The sequence below is a fragment of the Epinephelus lanceolatus genome, chromosome 18, assembly GCF_041903045.1.
Source record: "Epinephelus lanceolatus isolate andai-2023 chromosome 18, ASM4190304v1, whole genome shotgun sequence".
Classification (NCBI taxonomy): Eukaryota; Metazoa; Chordata; class Actinopteri; order Perciformes; family Serranidae; genus Epinephelus; species Epinephelus lanceolatus.
This window is the reverse complement of record NC_135751.1, coordinates 37,263,759-37,290,159: the sequence shown is the minus strand read 5'-3', so window position 1 is coordinate 37,290,159 and position 26,401 is coordinate 37,263,759. Positions and strand designations below refer to the sequence as shown.

At 39.9% G+C, this 26,401-nt stretch overlaps 1 protein-coding gene across 3 annotated transcripts in view; it reads left to right on the top strand.

Moving 5' to 3' along the window:
- Positions 1–7,618: 7,618 nt before the first annotated feature.
- The window catches only part of baiap2l2a (BAR/IMD domain containing adaptor protein 2 like 2a), a 35,865-nt gene continuing 17,082 nt past the window's right edge, over positions 7,619–26,401 (top strand). For 2 of the 3 annotated variants that reach the window (XM_033643771.2, XM_078161396.1), the window contains exons 1-7: positions 7,619–7,868; positions 8,360–8,435; positions 14,142–14,228; positions 23,467–23,528; positions 23,615–23,686; positions 23,925–24,005; positions 24,094–24,225. In XM_033643771.2, coding sequence (XP_033499662.1) covers positions 7,809–7,868; positions 8,360–8,435; positions 14,142–14,228; positions 23,467–23,528; positions 23,615–23,686; positions 23,925–24,005; positions 24,094–24,225 — 570 coding nt within the window. In that variant the 5' untranslated portion in view covers positions 7,619–7,808. The remainder of the gene's footprint in view (positions 7,869–8,359; positions 8,436–14,141; positions 14,229–23,466; positions 23,529–23,614; positions 23,687–23,924; positions 24,006–24,093; positions 24,226–26,401) is intronic. The other variant, XM_033643770.2, reaches the window with a different exon arrangement.

The following is a 26,401-nucleotide window of genomic DNA, read 5'->3' as shown; positions in this document are numbered from 1 at the left end:
TTCTGTGTTTCGTCTGTATTGTAATGTGTGTTTTCGTTGCATAACAGGAACCTGCTGAAAACCAGTGTTTAACTGAGTCAGGCCAGTTTTACCTGTAACACACAATGCTACTTTTAATGTACTTTTACTTAAAGGATAACTTATTTATTTTTCAACCTGGGCCCTATTTCCTCATGTGTATGTGTGCGTATGATTCATAGGTACAATTCGTTCTAAAATTCAGTATTGAGGGAGGCGGATGCAGCCGGCAGCCATGAGACGAGCTAAAACGGTAACGGGGGCAAATGCGTCCCGTATAAGTTTGTACATTAAAAGTGCTTTTTTTCGCCACTGACCGGTTCAGATCGCCAGTGCTATCTCTGTAGATAGCATACTAAACGTTTCCCTGACCCTTCACCTCCTCCCGGCTGTGATGCTGAGTGCCGCTCAGAGTGGCGCTGGTTGTCCCGGAGTAGAGCTGAGAGTTTTACTGCATCGATTAAAAAAACAATGGCTCGTGTTTGTGCTTATCTGAATTGCAAGAACAGGATGTCGCGCAACACCCCGTACAGCTTTCATAGGCTGCCTTTGTCGGACGGCGAGATGCTGAAGTTGTGGCTAGTTGTGCTACAAATGGATGCTAACACTCCTGTCCAGACACTGCGCCTTGCAGACCATCGGGTCTGCGGTGCTCATTTCTCCCAAGATGACTACTGCCAGCCGAAGAAGAGAAGACATCCAATCCCGAAACACCTCTTCCTCAAGAAAACGGCTGTCCCACGAGTAGAGAGAGCTACAGACACTGTGGAGGTAATGTTATATAAACAATGTTCGAAACACTTAGTATGCTATTTACAGAGATAACACTGGCAATTTGAACCGGTCAGTGGCGAAAAAAAGCACTTTTAATGCGCAAACTTATACGGGACGCATTTGCCCCCGTTACCGTTTTAGCTTGTTTCGCGGCTGCCGGCTGCATCCGCCTCCCTCAATACTGAACCAATTTTAGTACGAGTTGTACCTATGAATCATACGCACACATACACATGGGGAAATAGAGCCGAGGTTGAAAAATACCGAAGTTATCCTTTAAGTAAGCTTTCCAATTCAAGACTTTTACTGAAATGTAGTCGTTACTATATTGTAGTATTACTACTTTTACTCTGGTGACTGATCTGAATATGTCCTCTACCACTGATGATCAGATAATATTCGATATCTTTCAATCAATGTTCAATATGTTGCACTAAATCATTCATGTACATCAGCATCTTGTGTAAGAAGTGTGGGTGAAATATTGACCTGGAGTTACTTTATGAAGAGAAAAGAAGAGAGGAGAGAACAAGAAAGATATTAAATAAGTGTGTGTTATGAAGCTGTTTAAAATTCAAGTCATGTGTCCAGTTAGTTTATGGTGCCATCTAGTGTATGAGTCTCTCTCTCTCTGCCAGAGCCCATCATCTATTAAACTATAAACAAGTAAGAACCAAAGGTTTCACAGCGTACTGCCTTTCTTCCTGCCTAGAATCTCTAACCACCATGTGTCAGATACAATACAATACTCTTCCCACAACATCCATTTACAAAAGGGAATCCATCACCGTCCATGTGACACCTGCACCTCTCCTCCAGGGGTTCACGGGGAGTTCACTGACTCTGACATGTCACATTAAGAACAAATCTGCGCTTTGAGAATAATAAATCCGTCAGAGCTGCTGGCCGAGTGCAGCTCACACCGTGTGTGTTTTGGCTTGGCAGCAGGGCCGAACGCCAAAATGTGACGGTTGGAGTAAGAAAAGAAATCAATAACTTTCTCTTCACTCTGGGGTTTGGATCAAATATCGGAGAGCAACTCTCCTCTTGTCTTCTTTTGGAAGGGTAACTGGTGGAAGAATTACATGTTTATATTTCTCATGTTTTAGTGCTCATACACTGAGGCCTTTGTGAAACAGAAAATGAGCAATGGTCAAGATACAGTCAGTTAACATATTCTATTAAATTTCTGTGCTACATTAAAAAATACGGGGGCATCTCTGCTTCTGTTTTGCCATGCACAGTCAATGCAAGTCAGATTTTAACATCTAAAGTGATTAAAGAAGGATTAAAGGATTTAAGCACATATGACCGCTGAATTCTGCATTAACCAATCAAAAATGTATTATGTGTATCTAACCCTGTATTAAAGGATCAGGGGATCAGGGGATTCAAAATATGCTCAATTTATAAGTACAATTTGTGTCAAGTCAGTTTCATTTACATAGCCTACAATCACAATTCAAATATGTCTCATTATTTTTTGATGCAAAAAAAGTGTTACTGTCGATCATCAGCGATGAGTCAAGTTGAGTATGATAGTCCTATGTATAGAGCTACATTAGGATCAAATGTTTTGTACTTGAAAAAATAAAATTTGAAACTGAAAATTCATGTGTTGATCTTGAATTTTGAAAAATACAACAATGTATTCAAAATAAAAATAAGTGTATGAAACGTTTTTTCAGGTTAAATATAATTTTGATTCACTTTGGTAATTCTTTTGAATGAATAATTTATTTTCACTTTTCACTTCCATATATATTTTAACATTTGAGGTCTTTTTTTTCAGTTGCATATTTTATCTTTTCAGATTCAGATCTTATTTTTTACAGTTTCAAATCTGTTTTTTGAGTTTCAGACTTTTGACCCTGATGTGGCGTGGGCGTTTACTGGATGAGGAAGCATCAACAGGGCCGTGATGATGGAGCTGTGGACAATCACACTTTCCAGCTCTGACAAATTCGCCACTTAAAAGACATCACAAAAAAAAATGTATGTTGTCACAAAAACGACCCCTTAATGTTAAGCTTACTTAACATTTCTCACCTGTGTGCTGGATGTATGGGCTCCAGCAGATTGACCCGACCGACTGGACGCCATCATTGCAAAGTGGACAGTACGCTGCGTTCACAGTGCTATGTGGAAATCAGACATATCAGCACTTAAAATGTGGCTGTTGATCTGCAAAATGTGGCATAATTTATCGCTCTTATACCGCAATTGGTGCTCAGTACTGTCTAAAACAGATTTCTAAATGGAAGTTTGTCACTGACATCAATTTTTACACTGTCAGTCACATGAATATGGTGTATATAAGTGTTGAGTCAGAATTTTTTTAGTTCCTACGTTCCCTGAAGGCACTGTCACTCATGATTCCACACCCCTCTCAGTTGATGCCACGCCCCCCACGCCACATCAGGGTCAAAAGTCTGAAACTCAAAAAACAGATTTGAAACTGTAAAAAATAAGATTTGAAACTGTAAAAAATAAGATCTGAATGTGAAAAGATAAAATATGCAACTGAAAAAAAAGACCTCAAATGTTAAAATATATATGGAAGTAAAAAGTGAAAATAAATTATTCATTCAAAATAATTACCAAAGTGAATCAAAATTATATTTAACCTGAAAAAACGTTTCATACACTTATTTTTTATTTTGAATACATTGTTGTATTTTTCAAAATTCAAGATCAACACATGAATTTTCAGTTTCAAATGTTATTTTTTCAAGTACAAAACATTTGATCCTAATGTAGCTCCATAATGGTCCTCCCTGGGCGTCCTTGTTGTGGGTCTGCAGATGGCTTAAGAAGCCAATTCTGGAGCCACAAACTTTCTTGCAGTGTGGATATGGATGTTGGGTGCTGGCGGTGGGATGTGTGGGGGCCTGCTTGGTGGATTTCCTCTCCTTCCTTTGCTGCTGCTTGATTCTGGCAGCCTGTTGGAGGTGATCTTCATGGAAAGTGGCACCTTTATGCAGGCAGTTTCTCCATGCAGATCTTTGACTGGCAGTAGCTTCCCAGGTGAGCTGCTGATGTTGAATTTTTTGATTGGTTCTGATGTTGTCCTTGTAGCGCTTCTTCTGGCCTCCAGGTGCACGTTGACCGGTGGAGAGTTCAGAGTAGAGGACTTGTTTTGGAAAAGCCTGTCCATCTGAGTTGGTGCATTGTGATGGTGGTAGTGATGCGGTCTGTATTTGCGTCCTGTAAGATGCTGGTGTTTGTCCTCTTATCTTCTCAGCTCACACACAGGATCTTCGTAGTCATCTCTGATGGTAGGACTCAAGGGTTCTTAAATGCCTACTATAAGTGGTCCATGCCTCTGCACCATAGAGGAGTGTTGGCAGTATGACTGCTTAGCGGTAACTAGAATCTGGCTCTAAGTGATTTGGTTTCCATCTCCATGTGCTGAAAAGACACATTTTCACTTTTGTTTTCCTCTGAATCCATACCTACACCACTCTACCTTCCATTTCATTTTCATCCGCTTGTCCAGGGCCGGGTTGCGGGGTCAGCAGACCAAGCAAAGCACCTCAGACGTCCCTCTCCTCAGCAACGCTCTCCAGCTCTTCCTGGATGACCCCGAGGCGTTCCCAGGCCAGATGAGATATGTAATCCCTCCAGTGTGTTCTGGGTCTGCCCCGGGGCCTCAACCAGTGGGATGTGCCTGGAACACCTCTAACAGGAGGCGCCCAGGAGGATCCTGATCAGATGCCCGAACCACCTCAACTGACTAAGCTCTACTCTGAGTTCCCTTCGAATGTCTGAGCTCCTCACACTATCTCTAAGGCTGAGCCCAGACACCTCACGGAGGAAACTCATTTCAGCCGCTTGTATCTGCGACCTCATTCTTTCGGTCACTACCCAGAGCTCATGACCATAGGTGAGGGTTGGGACATAGATGGATCAGTAAATCAAAAGCTTCACCTTCTGGCTCAGCTCCCTCTTCACCACAACGAACCGGCGCAGCTCCTGCATCACTGCAGAAGCGGCACCAAATTGTCGATCCATCTCACGCATTCTACCCTCACTTGTGAACAAGACCCCAAGATGCTTGAACTCCTTTGTGGTATGGCCATGGCTACATGCGCAGGTTATTTCCAGGCACTAAAGGTCTCCATAACAAAACTACGTCAATGGATGAAACATTTTGGGTGTAAGGTGAAGAGCTGATATTAAAGGATAAGGCTGGTGATATTCTACATCTTCCGTCAACAAAGCCAACAATGAAGTGTTTCGCTAACACTTTTACCATTATCTGAGCATACTATAGACTGTAAAAGGGGAGGGCCTCCATGGATTTTGAGCCAAGACCTCAACAAGGGCAAGTCTCAAGCCTGTTGTAGATTGGAGGCTCCAGACGTAAAAGCGGATTCAAAGGGGAGAAAAAAAGTGACGGATACATTTTGGGGCCTCCCTAGTGTGGTGGTTAGAGCACTCATGTTCCACGCGGAAGTCCGGGATTCGAATCCTGCCGGGGTCCACGTCAGCAAATGCATGCGGTCGCAAGAGGTTCCCACTGCCGAATCAAACGGGATCAGATTCCTTAAGGAGGCTTCAGGATAAGAAGTAGTAACTCCAGACCTCAACAAGGGTGTGTCTCAAGCCCGTTGTACACGGGAGGTTCCAGACGTAAAAGCGGATTCACTATAGACTCTAAAAGTAATGGACATAGCTACCGTGATGTCACCCATTGGTTTGTGGACTAGTTTAATGCCTCTAATTTGCCATCTTGGCTTTTTCGAGCCAGACGTGACCATATTTGGGCGAGGGGCTGGAGCTGTGGAGGGATGGATCCGTCAAACATCACTGGCAGACACAGGGTCAAAGTGCCCCGCCCTTAATTATGCGTAAATTTAAGCCTAAATAAAAATATAAACAGGTGCGTTTTACAAACATTCACTCCTCATACTGTTGTCATGAATGGGAAATTAGCTACAGAGACCAAAACTGTTTTTTATTATTCATTTCTGCTGTACAGTTGGGCATTTCAACATGGGGGTCTGCGGGGATTGGCTTGCTTCTGGAGCCAGCAAGTTGCCGTTCAAAGAACTGCAGTTTTTGGCACTTCCACATTGGCTTCATTTTTTAGCCCTGCAGGTTGCCACTTGATGCATCCAAAGCCTGACACATATAATTCCTCTGAGCCAAAGTCCTCCATTGTTGTCTAAAATTTATCAACTACTGACAGCAGGGCAACAATTTTGCACTAGGTGAGCTGTTCCTCAGGAAAGAAACAAATATGTTACCAAGGAACATGGGCACAGGTGTGGATTTTTGATGCAGAGAAGGCAGAGATTGATAATTCTGTCTTATAATAGGCAATTTCGCATTTTGGCGAATAAATCACCAATTCCACCTCCAGTCTGACATTGTGTCCACTCAATCAATTTCTGTGGGGAAAGTGGATTCGATTGTCTCTAACCAATCAGTAGAGATCAACATATCCACCTGAATCTAGCGTCATTTCATGTCCACACTGATGCAAAGCCGTGCCGACAAACCCGTTTTTACATGTTTTTTAAAGTGTACCGGAGTGAAGTAACACAAGCTGCAATGTTGGGCATTATTGACAAGACATACTGATTTCAAACACCAATGACAGCAGCATTGGTCTTACTTTTAGTGCAACTCATTGCTGTTCTAGCGCACGACTTGACAACAGCTACACACTGGTGTTAGCTCCATCCGTGATGCCGACTGGCTAAAAGTCCTTCCTTGGCGCTTTTTGGAGATTTTTTTTTTACGTGAACCAAGAAACTGTTTGCCGTTTTGTCACGATGCCAAAGGAGTCATTCAACTGTGGATTCAACGATCTGGACCAAGGCAAAGAATTACATGTTTGACACTCAAAACTTCTCAGGGAGGACACCTACATGCTCCTGTAGATACTCACAAGTGCATCAAATGTGTATTAATCCGCACCTGAAGATAGTCCCTAACAAGCTGTTTAATGGAATGAAAGTTTATTTACTGGATTCCTCTGTCTTGTTGTACAGAAAGAGACGTCGGGTGCATCTGAATCAAATCCTTTTGGATTAGGTACTGCAGCTGCTCTTAAAAAGTGCGTACTGTTGCATGCAGTATGCACACAGTCAGGACACACTGCTGTCTCATAACGTTACACCCTGAACTTTGACCCTCTTGCTTTTATATCCGTTACCTTGAAGATAAACAAACGCCACTATCCAAGTTCCCCAGAGACGCAGATTGACCCGCAGAGCTCTGCTGCTGTTACTTTGTGATGTGTGTAGTTTAACTTTAAAGTTGTAACTGTGCAGATTATAACTAACTCATCAGTTACTTGAATGCACCGTCAACCGTCACTGCAACTTCTGACAGCTGTCAATCAGCAGTCATCTGTTTGCAGCTCAGTTGATGTGACGATTCGTCCACTGTGCAGAGGATTGTGGGTCAGAAAAGCATGCTGGCTTCCATACTGCAACATCGAACTGGATGTAGTAGAACATCCTGGTATTTTTGGCATACTGCATTTGACATACTATACTCTAATTTATTATTTTTATGTCCTTTTATTTTGTATTTATGTGTGTGAAACAAATAAAATAAATAAATAAAAAACTACAGCATCCAGCTGTTTTAATAAATTATTTAAAAAGGAAAACATACCCATTTCTCCAGGCGTACATATAATGATTTTATGCATTACAGGGTGAAAACACATCTCTGCTATAGTCTTGAATAAAACATACAATATGGCGTACACACACTCACTCAGACACACACACACACACACATGCCCAGACAGTCAGGGTTTACAGCATGTGTCAGCGTGTTTTATGGTTGAGGCATGTTTAATTATTTACTCCAGTCTTTCTCAGGCCACAGCGGTGTCAGTTACCAACACACTAACACACTGCCTCCTCTCCTCCACTCCACGTCCAGTTCAATACGATTAACTCTTCTCACACAGAGGCTCTGCTACGTTTCCTGGATGATTTAAGATCTGCAGACCCTCTCGAGGTTTCACTGACAGTTACACTATTCTGGAAATGAACATGTCGGGGATGAATAGTGATCAGCTGCACCGCTCCACCTTGGGGATTTACTCGGTGAGTAACAGAGACTTTGTGTGGGCTCAAATTAGACAACAAACTTACCCTAGGCAGCGAGGCAGACGGGTGTGAGAGATACCCACATGACAGTCCTGCACCGTGTTGTGATTTCTTCTCCAAAGACACTCTTCAGGAAACTGGGACATTTTCTGGAGAGTACAGAAACATTTCTTGGTTACTGAGGAGTGAAGCTCAGTTTAATTTTTTAATGTAATTTCTGCCGAGCAAACATGATGTGAATTCACAAAGCTAGTTTCTGATTCAAGGAGTATTTCCTTTGCTCCAGTCTTAGGTTTGTCTGTGCTCCGGTGTTGGGAGAGAGAGTTTGTGCTCATAAATACAGATTGCATTAAAGATGGATTTTATTGATTCTCCTTTAGGTGGGTCTTAAAGTTTCTCTGAGTTTCAAAACTGAACAGAAACTGTGGTGTATATATGTATGTGTGTGTGTGTGTGTGTGTGTTTGTGTGTGTGTGTGTCCCAAACAGAGCTTGATGGATGACTTCAACCCGAGCCTACAGAAACTGGTTTTACTGGGAAACAGCTACGTCCAAGCCTTCCAGGGTAAGACTGAGAGAAAGAATCTGTTGATGAACTTATTTCACTTTTAGATACACCTGCCTTTACAACTGCTATAAACTAAACAAACTGTAATGGCTTTACATGGACAATGGGAGCTGTCAGTTTCACTAGACCTAATTCCAAAGTCCATATGCTTTGGGAATATCCCAGTGCTGTTACTGTCTTTATTATGGGCCTGTAACCAAGGCCTACAGAGGCTGTTATGACTATATTGTCACTAGACAAACAAAGCGCCATAATGTCTCATTTCCATGTACAGAGATGGATTCAGGATGTCGCCTTGAATTTATTTCCATGGTCTATATGTGACTATGTTTCCTAAAAAGGTCAAGTGTGAAGGATTTAGGGTAATATATTGGCAGAAGTGGAATATAATATAATAAGTATGTGCATATATCTACGTAGGGAGCAGGTCCTCAAGCATGAGAATCACCATGTTGCACCGCAACGTTTTTAAATAGCCTAGAATGGACAAACCCTGCAACAAGCAGCACTGAAAAAACTCTGATTTCTTAATGTGAATTAATTCAGTGTTTTTACCAGTTTAAATCATCGGATCCATTTGTTTTGGAGAGGAAGACACCTCTGAGAATAATTTGGCTCCCAGCAAAACCTTAACAATGAACACTGAAGGAGCTCTAACCTGGAGAAGTTTCAGCTGGCTGCAATCTGCAATTCTCACCACTAGATGCCACTAAATCCCCCTAAATCTTAGACACTGCTCCTTTAACACTATGCGCCTGAACAACACATAGTGCGTCCAAATTCACACCTTTTCTTCTCCGTGGTTTTTCTCTGCAACCGTGCGTCATAGGGAGAAGCCACGCATATCACGTGAAACAGCGGGACCATAGCTTTCCGACATCAAGCACTTGTCGGTAGTCGAAAAAAAATGATAAAGTTACACTAAAATTATGCATGGAAAGCTTTCATACAGCTCTGCACACACATTACTCTTGGATGGATTACTCGCGAATGCAGCATCACACAGAAATGCCACACATATCACATGGAAGCTCAGAACCAGAGCTTTCCAATGATACCACACACATCATTGTGCTGTCATCCCATCATGCTGTAAATCCAGATTAATTGTCTACAAAATAAAAACCTGATGAATTTCTTTACAATCCATTATACAGATCTTGTTATCAGTCACTTCATATAGTGAGGAATGATATTATTACTATTTTTCTATGATCTTAGATGTAAATATTGCATGTTTCTTTCAGATAAAACACATTTTTGACTTGTGAATGAGTCAATGGAATTTCTTGCAATAATGAAAAAATCCTGGCAATCATGTCCGCCTGGCACAAACCACATGTTTTGGACAACTGTGAAGTGACAGAATGTCCCACCATCATGATTCTTATATTGCCAGGTTCCAGAGAGTCTCCCCTCTTCATATATGGCAGAATGTCATTTTCCAACTTGCTATGCTGAGATACATGTCAAAATGTAAGAATTTAGTCACACAGATTTGTTTTTTTCATTGATATAAAAATTAATATAAAATACAGGCACATAGAAGGACATGGAATGATGGCAAATCTGGATAGCCCACATTGTCCTGAAAAAACAAAACAAGATATAGCATGTGTATGTAGCCTTTATAATGACTGTGATATGAGCTTAAAAGTAAAGGCAGTAAAAATACCCTAAAAGGCCTAGGGCCCATAGGGTTAAAAGGGCACTTTGCTGATTTTCAACCAGCTTTTAAACCAAAAAGGTTCCACCAATATGACTACCCTACGAGGCGGAAAACTGGGCACCTTGGATCAACGTGTCTAAACGTTCGCAGCTTGCCGGCAAAACGGCCCAACATTTGCCGAAAATCTGGCAGTGTAAAAGGGGCTTAAGATTGTTTTGTGCCAGCCGGCTGCCATTGTTTCAAACAGACGTGTTTGCGTTATGTGCATCTCCCACCAGATGGTGGTCCGGTGCGGCGCAGTGCATTCTGATAGTTGTAGGTTTTCTCCCTTTTGAGCAAAAGTGTCTTTTTTTACTGGTTCTGTCACACAAAGTTAAAACATTTTGTGTCTTTCTACTGCATAAACATCCTGGTTTAATAAATAGCCATCTCTCCAGCAGTTAAACAAATCCTATGAGGAAGAGAAGACGTCGGGATTAAACTTTTAATTTGAATCTGAATGCACACTAACTGCGTCTATATTTTATGTCTTAATTATCCACATCATAATCACCTCTAATCCCTCTGCAGTGCATTCAATGAGAGAGGCCTTTGAAATGCTGACATGTAAATGAAATTCAACTGCAGAAGCAGTTTTGCATGATGATGCTTTTACGTGTTATATTACATTAAAGGTGTTTGTTTAATATATGCAGGAGCAGTAACACTACATCATCAGCAACTGATTCATAGCAGCAGCACTGCGCCAAAAGCCCTGCAGACATAAAATAAAGATTATTAGGTCTCCTGTGCCACCTGCACAGAGGCTTAAGTCCTCTCCATGTGTTCAAGGGGGAGCAGTAATGAACTCAAGCCAAGGCCAAGAACGGATGCATCAGTCAGTCAAAAGAAAAGTAACTGCCAACTATTTTGATAATTCAAGAATTGTTTGTGGTTTTGCAAGCAAAAATGTCAAACATTTGCTGGTTCTAGCTTCTTAAATGTGAGAATTTGCTGCTCTTTTTTGTCATTTATGATGGCAACTGAAGAGACTTTGACTTTTGGACTGTTGGTTGGACAAATTAAGCAATTCAAAGATGTTGCTTTGGGCTCTGGGAAATTGTAATGAGCACGTTTTTCACAATTTTTTTTTTTTACATTTTATAGACTAAGTGATTAGAATAGCTGCAGCCCTGCCTTGGAAATCAAAAACTAATCTTTAGACTGTGCCTATCCATTGTTATCACAGCACTATCACAAAGGTTTTCACTACTGAATCCATTAGCCTCACAGCCTCGGGGAGTGTGTGTTTGAATGGTTAGTGCTGGTTGTAGCCCCATCTGTCTCACCTGCTGAAAATCCAGCTAACGCTCACTCACGTCTGTCTAAAAGATCAGAACACCTCTGCTCGGGGATCTAACGCTGTGCTCAAGTTACTGAGGCAACACCAGACTGAAGATTTGACCCTGTTTGACTAAATACTGCTCTACACAGATAGCTGTGACGAGAGAAAGGCTGAGGTTAAGAAAAAGGGGGAAAAGGGGGAATTTTTTTGAAGTGGGGTTGTATGACATACTTATCTATAATCTGTGTATTACGTACAGTAGATGGCAGCGGCACACCCCCAGTTTGGAGAGGCAGGAATGAATACAGCTACAGAAGCTAGAAATGAACCACTGTGGACAGGCGGCAGCAAAATGTTTTTAAAGAAAACTCCCGTCTGAAGAAAAACAATAGCAGTTTTAAGTGTACACTATATTGAGAATATTTTCACTGCTTTCCTCTGGTGCAGACAGCTATACCTGCTCAGTTAGCTTAGGGCCTTAGTTTGCTTCTGTCATTTTGTGACTTTGGTGAATCTGAATAAACCCATGTGAATACCAAAGACACACTGTAACACAAACAAACTAACCAGTCAAGGCAGAGATAGACCAGCAGCTGTGTTCATTCATTCATTCATTTTTTGTAACTACTTTCCTGTTGGGGGTCGCAGGGGGGGCTGTAGCCTATCCAAGCTAGGCAAAAAGGGGGGTTTACCCTGGACAGGTCACCAGACTATCAGGGCAGGAAAGCTCAATCAGTCTTTTTTCAGCATTGGCAGTATAAAAACAAAATCAGGGAGTGCAGCAAAATGCCGCCTACCTACTTTTGTTTATACAGAATGCGCCTTTTTCGGGGCAATGGGGGGCGTGAGCAAGTAACAAAACGTGTAGCTCAGCGTGTGACGTCAACAGTGACGTGGGAGGGAAGCTGCGGCTGGTCAGTCCTTCGGCGATTCTCTCGTAAGTCGGCCCGTTCTTCACCGTCCCCGTCATCTGACGGTTAATGGCCTCTTCGTTTGTGAGGACAAGGAGGGCGCACAATTCCTTGTCTCCCCAGTTGCTCATCTTTACAGTGTCTGTCAGGTTTGTGTTTCCCTCTTGCTAGTAGCTGCTCGCTAATTCCTGCTATCGTCATCAACAGCCCCTCCTGTTGTGGAAGGGCACCTCGTTCTTTTTAAACCAAAAAGTGTTCCGCCAATATGTCTACCCTACGAGGCGGAAAATTGGGCACCTCGGATCAACTCGCCAATCCGGCTCTGTGTGTCTAAACGCTCGCAGCTTGCCGGCAAAATGACCGCGGAAAATCTGGCAGTGTAAAAGGGGCTATAGAGACAGACAACCATTCACACTCACATTCACACCTACGGGCAATTTAGAGTCACCAGTTAACCTGCATGTCTTTGGACTGTGGGAGGAAGCTGGAGCACCTGGAAGAAACCCCGCCCCCCACCCTCTTGCTGTGAGGTGACAGTGCTAACCACTGCACCACTGCACCACCGTCTGTGTTCAGCAGTGTTAAATTACTGCTTTTCTTCATGTAGTTCGGCTTTGTAGAAAGTGATACAACAGCTTCAGACTCCCACTGGATATCGCCGTCTCACAGCAGGGTAAAGTGGTGAAAATATACTAAACACAGCACACACTAAAACTGATACTGATTGGTCGCAGTGATAGCAAAGAGAGTGAAGAGGGACTTTGGGGTTATTGCTGATAAAGAAAACTGAGGCTAATAAACAGCATAAAATCACAGTGACGTATTTCTGAAAAGGTCTGGGGTGATTCATTGATTCGTCGATTTGCATAAAGTAATCTGCGTCCTGTGAAAGCATGAATTCCTCCGGACGACAAGCTGCAGCTGAAAAATGTCGCCCACAAATTGGGAATGCCGCATCACAGCAGTATAACTGCTGCATGAAGCGATTTGTCAAGAGACCACCTGTTTACTTTCTGTCCTCACCCGAGTCATTCTGCACAGCTGCTGACATAACATTAAGCAATGCATCATCAAGACTGTTATTGGGCCTTTTTAAATTTCCAGTTACTTTAACAGCACTGCACAAGTGAGACAATGGTTTAAACGAACACTACAGACTGTCGTTACAGTCTGTATATTGTTTAAGTAATTTTCTTGAATTTTCTTCCTTCTTGATTGATTCATGTGTCACAGCAGTTCTTTTGAATTTGAGGTCCAATAAATGTTTCTGATCAGGCATCAGACGAAAAACGGTCTGTAATTATTTTATTATTATTATTATTATTATCATTATCATTACTGTATTTTATTTTTTTTATTCTTATTGTTTTCAAAACAGCAGTGATGTGGAAATTAGACTGATTTGAAATATGTCATAATCGTTACTGTATTTGAGAGAAAATTATTAAATAAAATATTTAAATATTAATGTGACAATTTTCTGTAGATTAATTGTTATATTGAGTAATAAAATAAAAGTCAAAAAATAAAATTAAGTGTAATCAGTAAATTAGTCATTAGATTAATCGACTAATCAAAAAGTCATTATTAGATTAATCAATAGGAAATAAATCATTAGGTGCATCCCTGTTTCTGAATACTGCAGAGATATTTGTGTGTATGCAAATTTGAATTATCAAATTATTTCCTTTATTGTAATTAATGGTTTTGTTTACCTTCTCTTGTCGTTCTGTGCCAGGGAAATTAATTTTGCCAATTAAATTTGCATTTCCAACGACTGTTGTGTTTGTGTGTTTCAGCTCTGGCTGTAACGAGTGAGGCCTACTTCAGTGCACTTTCACAGATTGGAGAGAAGGCTCTGCACACCATTTCCTCACACTCCTTAGGTAGGTGTGAACACACGTTCACGGGCAGATGGCATGTGCAATCCAATGATCACTGAGTGGAAACACAAAGAGGGTATTTCTGTAGCTACAATCCAGGAAGTGAGCACTTTGTCTTTGATGTGTTTATGGCCATTTATTAAACTAATCAAACAGTGTTCCTCTGTGCCATGGAGACCAAAGTTTACCCTGTGGCCGTGCTTTGTTACTCCTTTCACTATTACTAAGCACCAGTGCATGTGTAGTGTGTGTGTGTGTGTGTGTGTGTGTGTGTGTGTGTGTGATTAGCACACTCTTTGATGTGTAAGTGCCGGAAACATACAGCGATAAGTTATTGAATTTATGGATTGTACAGTATCTACAACAGTCAGTGCTTTCAAAGACCCAAGGAAAAACAGGGCAGAAGTCTCTTATTAGATTTATGACAACAGTTCAAAGTTAGATTGCAACACAGAGACTGTTTTTTCTGTGAGTTCCAGCCAAGAAGTGTTGGCAGAGTAGGTATCAGATGCCAGCAGGCACCATGAATAATAGACGATGACAGGCAGCCGGCCCTGCTCTGCTCACTTAACCCAGCCACTCTAAAGGGGAGTCATGTTAGGTTTAGTGGCTGGAGCTGAAGATAATGTCCACACTGGATTAGAAGTCTACTCTTACTGTTAGTTTCTTCAGTGAGCGGATGGATCCCAGCATGCATTTCAGGGACAGCGACAAGTCAGACTAAACAAAGCTCAACAGATATTCTTCAGAATGTGATGCTACGACATGTTAAAACCTGAGATTTAAACAGCTTTGGAGATGGTTTCAAGCTTTTATCACGTCCCTCTCCTGCCCCACACTAAGTATAGGCCTACGTCTGAGCAGGGATCGACCGATATGGTTCTCTCAGAGCCAATGCCGATACTGATTATTATGAAACAGAGAAACCAATAGCCGATATTTACAACCGATATATGTCTGCTGTAAAAATCATAGCTGACACAGAATTAACAGTAATTAAGTAACTAACAGTGACGAAGTTGAAGAATATGCCAGCTAAATAAAAACAGATAAATGAAAATAAATGAATAAATATATAATAATCATAAATACAAAATTTAAAAAATAAAATTAAAAACAATAAATAAAATAAAATAAAATAAAGGAGAGCTCAGTTAAAAGCCAGGCTAAAAAGGTAGGTCTTGAGTTTACTTTTAATAGCCTAGAGTGGTACGTGCAGTCAGTGAGAAGCACGCCAGGGGTAAAACAGCGCAGCTAAGGAAAACAAAACTGTATATTGGTATATCGGTGGAAAAAAATCACAGATACTGATAGCCCTAAAAATTCATAATATTGGCCCAATAATTGGCCAGGCTGATTATCTGTACATCTGATACATGTACATCTGAGCACAATATCAATAAAGTTTGAAGTCAGCAGTTGGCCATCAAAAGGTACTTAGAGGTTCGTTCACAATGATGCCGGTATAATTTTTGATATCATATTCAAAAATTCACATTATGAGACTCACAATATTTCGACTTGTTGACATGTTGACGTCATACTGTTACCCACGGCGACCTTAAGCATGGCTGAAAGCGAAATTATTACTGACTCCGTGGAGCAGCAGCCCTGGACTTCTTCGCTCAGAGGGAACTCATTCAGTGTCTCTCCCTCTCCTCTCTCACCGTGCGCACACTGGAGTCGATGTCGTCAAGTGATTTTGTCATAAACCTTTGGTAATGTAAACCTACGTGACACATGCGGCTCGACAGAAACCTCCATAAATGTGACTGTGTGATAGTTGTGGTATCATAACAGCCTGTCACAGGTTACAATGTGATGTGATTTATACATATAGATCTCAGGGGACATTTTTTTGTATTTGGGAGCTGTTTAAATGTGTAATTTGTTGAACTATTAATATTGTATACAGAACCTGAATCTCACTCTGAGTCACTGTTGTTGTTCACAAACTAAAGAAATTAGATCATTTTTCTTTAGATTTTATTGAATATTTGAAGCAAACTGTAAAACTAGATCACTGATTTCATAATAATTTTTTAAACTGATTTGTCATATCTTCAAGAATATCGTTATCGCAAAAATACTCTGAAATATGGTGATATTATTTTAGAGTCATATCAACGCCCCAAATATAAATCAAGATTATGTTGCTGTCCTGTCTTTGTCTCGCCTAATATGTTTTTATAAACATATTTTAGTGTTGTGTTTAGCTGTAATATTGAGGGTTTGTTAACCAGACATTTGCACCACAGTTTCCTGCACAGTGAAAACATGTACAAAATAAAAAACACAAACGGAATAAAACTGAGCTCAAGCAGTAAAACTAAGCAGCGCTGATCAAATATAAACCAAGATTCTGCCAGTGAGTTGTCCATTTCTTGCCTCAGATATTTTAAGAAACATGTTTTAGCTCACTGTTGAACTGTAATACAAGACTGTTTGTTACCAGCCGGCCGCCATTGTTTCAAACAGATTTCTGTGTGTGTGTTTGTTTTGTACTCAGAGGTTGGAAGTGGGAATGACGTCACCTCAGAGTTGACAACAGTTTTTGCATTCTAGTTGACAACGGTGGACAAGTCAGCAAAAAACATGGACACTATAAGCAGTACTTTAGCAGAGTGTTTACTCACTATGTATGTGACTGGCAGCCATCTTGAATTCGTAAGTTTGGGTTGATGCGGTTGCTGCGAGTTTCCGAGTTGGAAATCCGATCTCAGGGTGCGTTCCAGTTTAAACTTCCTACTGGGAACTGGGAATTTCTGACCTCCGAGTACAAAACGAAGGCACCAATACTGGTCTGGTGCAGTGCAGTGCATTCTGGTAGTTGTAGGTTTTCTCCATCTTGAGCAAAAGCATCCGTTTTCTGTTTTTTTTCTGGTCATGTAGCACCAATTTCAAAACTATTTGTGTATCTCTACTGCATAGACATCATAGTTTTATCAAGAAGTCATCTTTTAGCAATAAAATACTTCTTTAACCCTTTGAAACCTGGAGACATCACTTTTCTTGTGCTGCTCTCAGACACCTTTTGCAAATATTGAAACCTCTGAGCCCTGAGCGAATTGGTGTGACTTCTTTTGAAAACATAAGAAAAAAGGCAATGAGTAAGTTGGTAAGAAATGTCCCACAAACTGCAAAAAATTAATAGATTTAGAAAATTATTTAAGAAAAAAAAAACAAAAGGGAAAAATGTGGAAAAAATATATTTATAATTACTATTAATGCATTTTAAAATAATGTTACAGATTTTTTAAAGTAATTTTTAAGCATTTTTCCAAGTAAATTCTTTGTTTTTAACTTTACTTTTTTTGTTCTGAATTTTATCTTTTGACCAATTTCTTGCACATTTTTTGGCTCATTGCCTTCTTCTCATGTTTTTGACAGAAATCAAGCCAATGGTTAACTGGCGGCTATTGTGGAAATATCAAAACACTATTTGGCAACTAATTCAATAATATTGATTGCAAATCTGCAAAAAAGTACGATCCCTTTAGACTAACTTGATAAAACTGGGATTCACTTAATCTTCATCATCGTCTTCTAAGCACAGCAGGAGTCTTCTTCTGCCAATGTGTTGACATATTTCATAAATAGATTCATCATAAATTACACACACTGCTTCACCTGAGGACAGTTATCACAAACATCTACTGTCTACATGTCGAGGATTAAATTACATAACAGAGCCGCGGGCTTATTTGCATTGTGTTCCTCTCGGGGGGGAGCGAGATGCCTGTCTTTGCAAGACTGACAGGCACAAATAAAATGGACGACACTGTATTAGTTTCTACAAGGGTTTTTTTGCCTGTTGAACTTTTAAATCTAAAAAGAATAGAATCTGTTGGGCTGCGTCTGAAGTGATTAAAGTAGTTGGAAAGACACCACTGGAAATGAACGACTCTTTTATTGACAGGAAGCACACTAGGTTGTAAAAAATGTGCTGAATCAAGATGGTTACGTGGAGTTAGCTTTAACACAACCCTGACTGACTTGTTTTGGGCAGTGTGGAGTTTACTTTTATGTTCTGTGGTGTACTGTTAAACCAGGAGGTGCCAGCGTAGTAAAAAGGACATTGAACTAATGCTCTGGCTAACATCTGCAGCACTGATCCATCCAGTACTCTGATTCTCTTGCCAAGAATTTAGTCTTTTGGCAGATTTTAATGAGGGCTTTCATCACCATGGCCTCCCCTGGTAAATGTTAATCTAACATTGGTTTCACACATTTCTCACAGCCTTTTAAAAAACAATTAACCCAGATCTTAAGGAGGACCCAAAACTCTAAGGGATTAACTGCAGGAAAACAAATAGTCACAGGTAACAGAATGACATGAATATGAAAGCTCTGACGCACCTGTGTGAAACACCTTTGCACTTTGCAATCAGTCCTTATCAATCTATGAAATACGCCTCCTCTGTGTTGCTATTTGATCAAGGAGGCCAACGGAACATTAAAATGAATAAATTATGTGACAAAATTAACGAAGAAACTTTCATATAATTAGTTTTTATTTCTACAGTCGGCCTATAGTTTGCTGCAGAGATGACGTTTTACTGTAGGACGACATGCAAGTTCACATCGCTCTGGTTCCCCTGTCAGAAAGCCAATGGGATTTTTCTGCTGGATTCAATCGAACTCAAGTTCATTTGCCCCCTCAGTGCAGTTCATTTGGGCAGGTGTGAACACAGCAATCACACTCAGGTGTGCACCAAAACAACCGGACCGAGACCTTCTTGAAGAGGTGGTCTCAGTCTGGTTACAAACGAACTCTGGTGCGGTTGGTTTGTGGTGAGAAGGTGTTCCGACCTGGATCTGAACCAACTGCAGTCACATGACACATTGTTTGGGTTAAACATGAGCATGTTACAGTCCTGGAGGATTATTAATGTGCACCTCCTCCTGTACTGCCTTAATATGCACATTCAGCACATCCAATGCATCAAAACATTGTTTTCTAGTTGGAGCCGCGCCTCGTTTTCAAACTGTATGGTTTGACTAAAATGAACAATGACAGCAATATAGTCCACGATGAGCAGCGCTAAAATCAACCTGCGTAGTTGTCCCTCCATTGTGACATTAGAAAGTGTCACATTTATCTTGCAAGTGTACTCTTCTTCAACGTTTGCTTTACTTCCTGGATTTTTCCCACATGGAAATTCTGACCAATCAAGAGCAGCTTTCTCACACAAGGCATTTGATCTGGTCCGCTTGTAAATGCTGCCGTGAGGACACGAACCAACTCTAGGCAATTATACAACTTTGGAACAACATGAGTCCCTGATTCATATGGAGCTACATTAGGGTCAAATGTTTTGTACTTGAAAAAATAAAATTTGAAACTGAAAATTCATGTGTTGATCTTGAATTTTGAAAAATACAACAATGTATTCAAAATAAAAATAAGTGTATGAAACGTTTTTTCAGGTTAAATATAATTTTGATTCACTTTGGTAATTATTTTGAATGAATAATTTATTTTCACTTTTCACTTCCATATGTATTTTAACATTTGAGGTCTTATTTTTTCAGTTGCATGTTTTATCTTTTCAGATTCAGATCTTATTTTTTACAGTTTCAAATCTGTTTTTTTCCACTTTCAGATCTTTTTTTTGAGTTTCAGACTTTTGACCCTGATGTGGCGTGGGGGGCGTGGCATCAACTGAGAGGGTTGTGGAATCATGAGTGACAGTGCCTTCAGGGAACGTAGGAACTAAAAAAATTCTGACTCAGCACTTACATACACCATATTCATGTGACTGGCAGTGTAAAAATTGATGCCAGTGACAAACTTCCATTTAGAAATCTGTTTTAGACAGTACTGAGCACCAATTGCGGTATAAGAGCGATAAATTATGCCACATTTTGCAGTTCAACAGCCACATTTTAAGTGCTGATATGTCCGATTTCCACATAGCACTGTGAACGCAGCGTACTGTCCACTTCGCTTGCAATGATGGCGTCCAGTCGGTCGGGTCAATCTGCTGGAGCCCATACATCCAGCACACAGGTGAGAAATGTTAACTAAGCTTTGGGAAATCATAACAAACATTAAGGGGTCGTTTTTGTGACAACATACTTTTTTTTGTGACATCTTTTAAGTGGCGAATTTGTCAGAGCTGGAAAGTGTGATTGTCCACAACTCCATCATCACGGCCCTGTTGATGCTTCCTCATCCAGTAAACGTGTCCCCTGGATGAAACCTTTGAGCTTGGGGAAAAGGAAACAATCCTAAAACACCTACCCACTCACCTGACCTGGCTCCAGGTGATTTTTGTGGCACCAGGTGAGTAATGTTAGGGAGGTGTTTTAGGATTGTTTCCTTTTCCCCAACCTCAAAGGTTTCATCCAGGGGACACGTCTGGATGTGGAAGCATCAACAGCCGTGACTATGGAGCTGCGAAAATGTATGTTGTCACAAGAACGACCCCTTAATATTTGTTATGATTTCCCAAAGCTTACTTAACATTTCTCACCTGTGTGCTGGATGTATGGGCTCCAGCAGATTGACCCGACCGACTGGACGCCATCATTGCAAAGTGGACAGTACGCTGCGTTCACAGTGCTATGTGGAAATCGGACATATCAGCACTTAAAATGTGGCTGCTGATCTGCAAAATCTGGCATAATTTATCGCTCTTACACCGCAATTGGTGCTCAGTACTCAGTACAGATTTCTAAATGGAAGTTTGTCACTGGCAATTTTTACAGTGCCAGTCACATGAATATGCTGTATATAAGTGTTGAGACAGAATTTTTTTAGTTCCTACGTTCCCTGAAGACACTGTCACTCATGATTCCAACCCCTCTCAGTTGATGCCACGCCCCCCACGCCACATCAGGGTCAAAAGTCTGAAACTCAAAAAACAGATTTGAAACTGAAAAAAAAAAAGATCTGAAAGTGGAAAAAAACAGATTTGAAACTGTAAAAAATAAGATCTGAATGTGAAAAGATAAAACATGCAACTGAAAAAAATAAGACCTCAAATGTTAAAATACATATGGAAGTGAAAAGTGAAAATAAATTATTCATTCAAAAGAATTACCAAAGTGAATCAAAATTATATTTAACCTGAAAAAACATTTCATACACTTATTTTTATTTTGAATACATTGTTGTATTTTTCAAAATTCAAGATCAACACATGAATTTTCAGTTTCAAATTTTATTTTTTCAAGTACAAAACATTTGACCCTAATGTAGCTCCATAGATTCAGACCAAAGGAGACAACTCCAGGTCTGAAAGCAGCCAGTTGCAGTCATCAACCCTCACCACTAGGTAGCACCAAAGTCTGACACACTGGACCTTTAAGTCTCCACAGGAAATACAGTGATGAATCAAGTAAACATAGCTTACACAAAAAGCAGTAGGCTACTATGCAGCAATTGTCGGTTACTGATTGTAAACATTTAACATTTAACATTCAAACTTCCGCTTTGTCCCTACACTGCCTGTATGTACACTGCTACTGTACAAGGAATGTTACAACTAAACTAACCACAGGTGTGTTGACTCTTACCTGTGCAGCAGACGGACCGACTCCGTGACGCTCTTCATCCCCTTCCTCTCCGTCAGTGCTCGCCAGTGGCTCTGTTGGCATTTCACGTCACTATATTTGCGTTTTCTGGCGCTGTGTCCACGATTTTCACAGCTTCCTCTTCCAGAGGTGGTGCTGCGTGTCGCTACCTCTTAATTAAGTCCGGGGCTCACCTGTGCGCGCTGTTATTGGCTGAGGCTGACACACCCAGAGCCCAAAGGGTGCCAAGACTGTATGGCTGCAGCCTACAGATACCTATAAGCCCAGTTTGCCTCTCACACAGGTCTGTAGGCATTGTATTCGGGTACTAAGCGTCTGTTTGCCTGCTGTTGTTTCCTAAACTAAAAAAATATGTTATCACTCTGGAGTGTTGCAAATTCAAAATGTGATATTTGTATCATTTTGTACATAGACTAGACTATAAGTTACAGTCTATGGTTTTGTAAATAATACGTTTTTGGATTTGGAAATTTATTTGTTAAATTTTAGATAGATTTTGAACACACCAGCCACTTTATTAGGTACACCTTGCTAGTACCAGGTTGGACCCCCTTCTTAATTTTTAATGTCACAGATTCAACAAGGTGCTGGAAACATTCCTCAGAGATTTTGGTCCATATTGACATGATGACATCACACAGGTGCTGCAGATTTGTCGGCTGCACATCCATGATGAGAATCTCCCGTTCCAGCACATCCCAAAGGTGCTCTATTGGACTGAGATCTGGTGACTGTGGAGGCCATTGGAGTACAGTGAACTCATTGTCATGTTTGAGATGATGTGAGCTTTGTGACATGGTGCGTTATCCTGCTGGAAGTAGCCATCAGAAGATGGGTACACTGTGGTCATAAAGGGATGGACACGCTCAGCAACAATACTCAGGTAGGCTGTGGTGTTTAAACCATGCTCAATTGGTACTAAGAAAATCTCCCCCACACCATTACACCACCAGCAGCAGCCTGAAGCGTTGATACAAGGCAGGATGGATCCATGCTTCCATCTGAATGTGGTTTTTCCAATCTTCTATTGTCCAGTTTTGGTGAGAAAACCCGTGTGAATTGTAGCCTCAGTTTCCTGTTGTTAGCTGACAGGAGTGGCACCTGGTGTGGTCTTCTGCTGCTGTAGCCCATCTGCTTCAAGGTTGGACAAGGTGTTGTTGCTTCAGAGATGGTCTTCTGCACACCTTGGTTGGAACCAGTGCTTATTTGACTTCCTGTTGCCTTTCTATCATCTTGAACCAGTCTGGCCATTCTCCTCTGACCTCTGGCATCAACAAGGCATTTTGGCTCACTGGATATTTTCTCTTTTTGGGACCATCCTCTGTAAACCCTAGAGACGGTTGTGCTGAAAATCCCGTCTGGCACCAACAACCATGCCACGTTCAAAGTCACTTCAATCACCTTTCTTCCTCATTCTGATGCTCAGTTTGAACTTCAGCAGCTCGTCTTCACCATGTCTACATGCCTAAATGCATTGAGCTGCTGCCATGTGATGCGTTAAACAGCAGTTGAACAGGTGTACCTAATAAAATGGCTGGTGAGTGTATATGAGTGTAACCATACAACATCAAACAACACAATTTGTAGGTCTGGGGGCCTACTCAAATGACCACCTGTGGATCTAGAGGACTCACTACATTGAAAACCTATCAACATGACTGAAATATTAAATATATAACGTGATGTAATTGTCTTTAAGGTGATGTCCTGATTCAGATCTCTGAGAACCAAAGAAGACTCACCGCTGAGCTGGAGGGAGTAGTAAGTTACATCAGCAGTAATCAGTCACAACTTGTCTTTCTCGCTCCATTTTCTCAAGTGTTTCATGTGATTTTGTGTCTTTCCAGTTCCGCTGGTTCAGTGTAGAGGTTCTTCAGGAGATGGATAACAACATTAGACTGGACAGAGATTACATATCAGTGAGTGAGGGGTGCTTCAGCAGGGTCAAAGGGGACTCTTACAGAATGACTCATAATCATTACCTGGAATAAAAAATAGAATTAATAACTGCGGTGTATCGTGGGAACACTCATGAACCGAGGGGTAGTATGTGTGGCTCTGGAGTGAGTTATCTGATAAATTAACACATTGATATCGCTCATTAAGTCATTAAAATGAATGGGTCTCCATTTTCATTTCATTCTCTCTCTCATGCAGGGCAGCAGGAAGCACTACGAGATGGAGGTCCACACACAGGCAGCGGCTCTGGAGAGACAGCTGCGGAGAAGAGCCAATCAGGTTGGAGCAAAAATTCAGCCCCAGTGTATTGGAGTGTGTCCTTGCACAGTATAGATCTATATGTACTGGTAATTATGTGTTTCCTCAGGATTGCAGTGAGTATATGCAGTTCCTCAGGGAGAGCCACTGCGAGGCTCTGAAGGAGGAGGAGAGACGATACCGCTTTCTGTCTGAGAAACACTGCGGCCTGATACAATCCTTCGCCCACCTCATGAATAAGGTGCTTCAAAAAGCATTTCACTGTTTTGTGGTTTGTTTTGGCTTACAGGTGCCAAATGGGTCAGGTTTGTCTTACAGCTCACTGCGATGGATGTCAAGAGGACGATGACAGGGAGGAACTGCAAAGAGAATTCACAATAATGTGTAATGATTATGTGAGACGCTATCGGTCCCCGTGAGGAAAGTCCTATATAATAACGAGGGTCAACACAGAACAGCAGCTTCACATAAAGCCTCAGTTTCTCCAGCAGGACTGAAACCACACTAATAGTCAACAGTTTGAACTCTGGACTCTGCTCACTTTTTACAACACCACACTACCCCCCCAATTAAACACCTTTCATGCAGTAAACCCTGTTTTTCATAATGAGGCTTTCACAAAGTGCTCTGGGGACTGACCTGACACATCTAATAGGCTAAACACCAACCTAAGATATTTAATACTTAACTGCCACTTGCCTTATCTCAAGGATTTTTTAATAAATCATCTGGAGCAAACACAAAGCTTATTCCAGTAGATATGACCTGATAACATCTGTTCCTACCTGAAGAGAGGCGTGCAAACCACTCTGCTGTGCCTCGCTGTACATCAGGCTGTCGAGGAAGCTGCTTTGAAAACATGGCTTTGTAAGCTACCAATTATTTCACACTGGAAGAAGCTGAATTACAGCAAAGCTGCCTGAGGGGGAACTGAAGCTACTTTGAAAAAGCAGTACAAACTACTTTGTAAAATATGATCATATCCTCCTGAGACCCTGAAGAAAACATTTTTGGGGGGGATATTTAATTTAATTTAATTTGATTTGATTTGATTTGATTTGATTTGATTTAATTGAATTTAATAATTTAAATTAATTCAATTAATTTAATTTAATTTAATTAATTTAATCTAATTTAATTTAATTAATTTAATCTAATTTAATTTTATTTTATTTTATTATTTTTTTTATTTTAATTTATTCATATAATACAAATTACACAACTACACTATAACACATCATAAACCACTGACATAGACATACGGTAATAAAAGGACTGAAAGAAAAAAAATCACAGACACACAAAAAACCTAATATTTAATTTAATTTAATTTAATTTAATTTAATTTAATGTATTAAATTTAATTCATTTAATTTAATGTATTAAATTTAATTCATTTAATTTAATGTATTAAATTTAATTGAATAATTTAATTTAATTCAATTGATTTAATTTAATTTAATGTATTAAATTTAATTAATTTAATTTAATTCATTTAATTTAATTTAATTTATTTTTTTAATTTATTCATACAATACAAATTACACAACTACACTATAACACATCATAAACCACTGACATAGACATACGGTAATAAAAGGACTGAAAGAAAAAAAAAATCACAGACACACAAAAAACCTAATATTTAATTTAATTTAATTTAATTTAATTTAATTTAATGTATTAAATTTAATTCATTTAATTTAATGTATTAAATTTAATTGAATAATTTAATTTAATTCAATGTATTAAATTTAATTAATTTAATTTAATGTATTAAATTTAATTGAATAATTTAATTTAATTCAATTGATTTAATTTAATTTAATGTATTAAATTTAATTGAATAATTTAATTTAATTCAATTGATTTAATTTAATTTAATTTAATTCATTTAATTTAATTTAATTTATTTTTTTAATTTATTCATACAATACAAATTACACAACTACACTATAACACATCATAAACCACTGACATAGACATAAGGCAATAAAAGGACTTCTTAATTCATTAAGCATTATTGTTTAAGGGCACGTGGTTAAATCAAACTTGATGCAAACCATGTTTTGATAGTCGTCCTCGTCCATACCCTAACCAAAAAGCATTTTTCTTGTCGGCAGAATTTCGTATAGAATCTTTAATTGACAACACTGTGATTTGGAATCTATAACAGCTTTATAAATTGGATCATACACCTATCTCCATGGCAACAGGATATCCAATATCCCCTCCCAGTTTTATCTTATTTTATTTTTACATCGTAATTGGGATGTAGGAAAGATATCACCATGTTGTTTGTTGGGGTCAGTCCTTTCTCAAAACTTTCCAGTACATGGCATTTACATTATATGATTAAATTCTCTTCTAAGATATGTAATATGAAAGGTATTGTGCATGCTTTAAACTGGTGATGC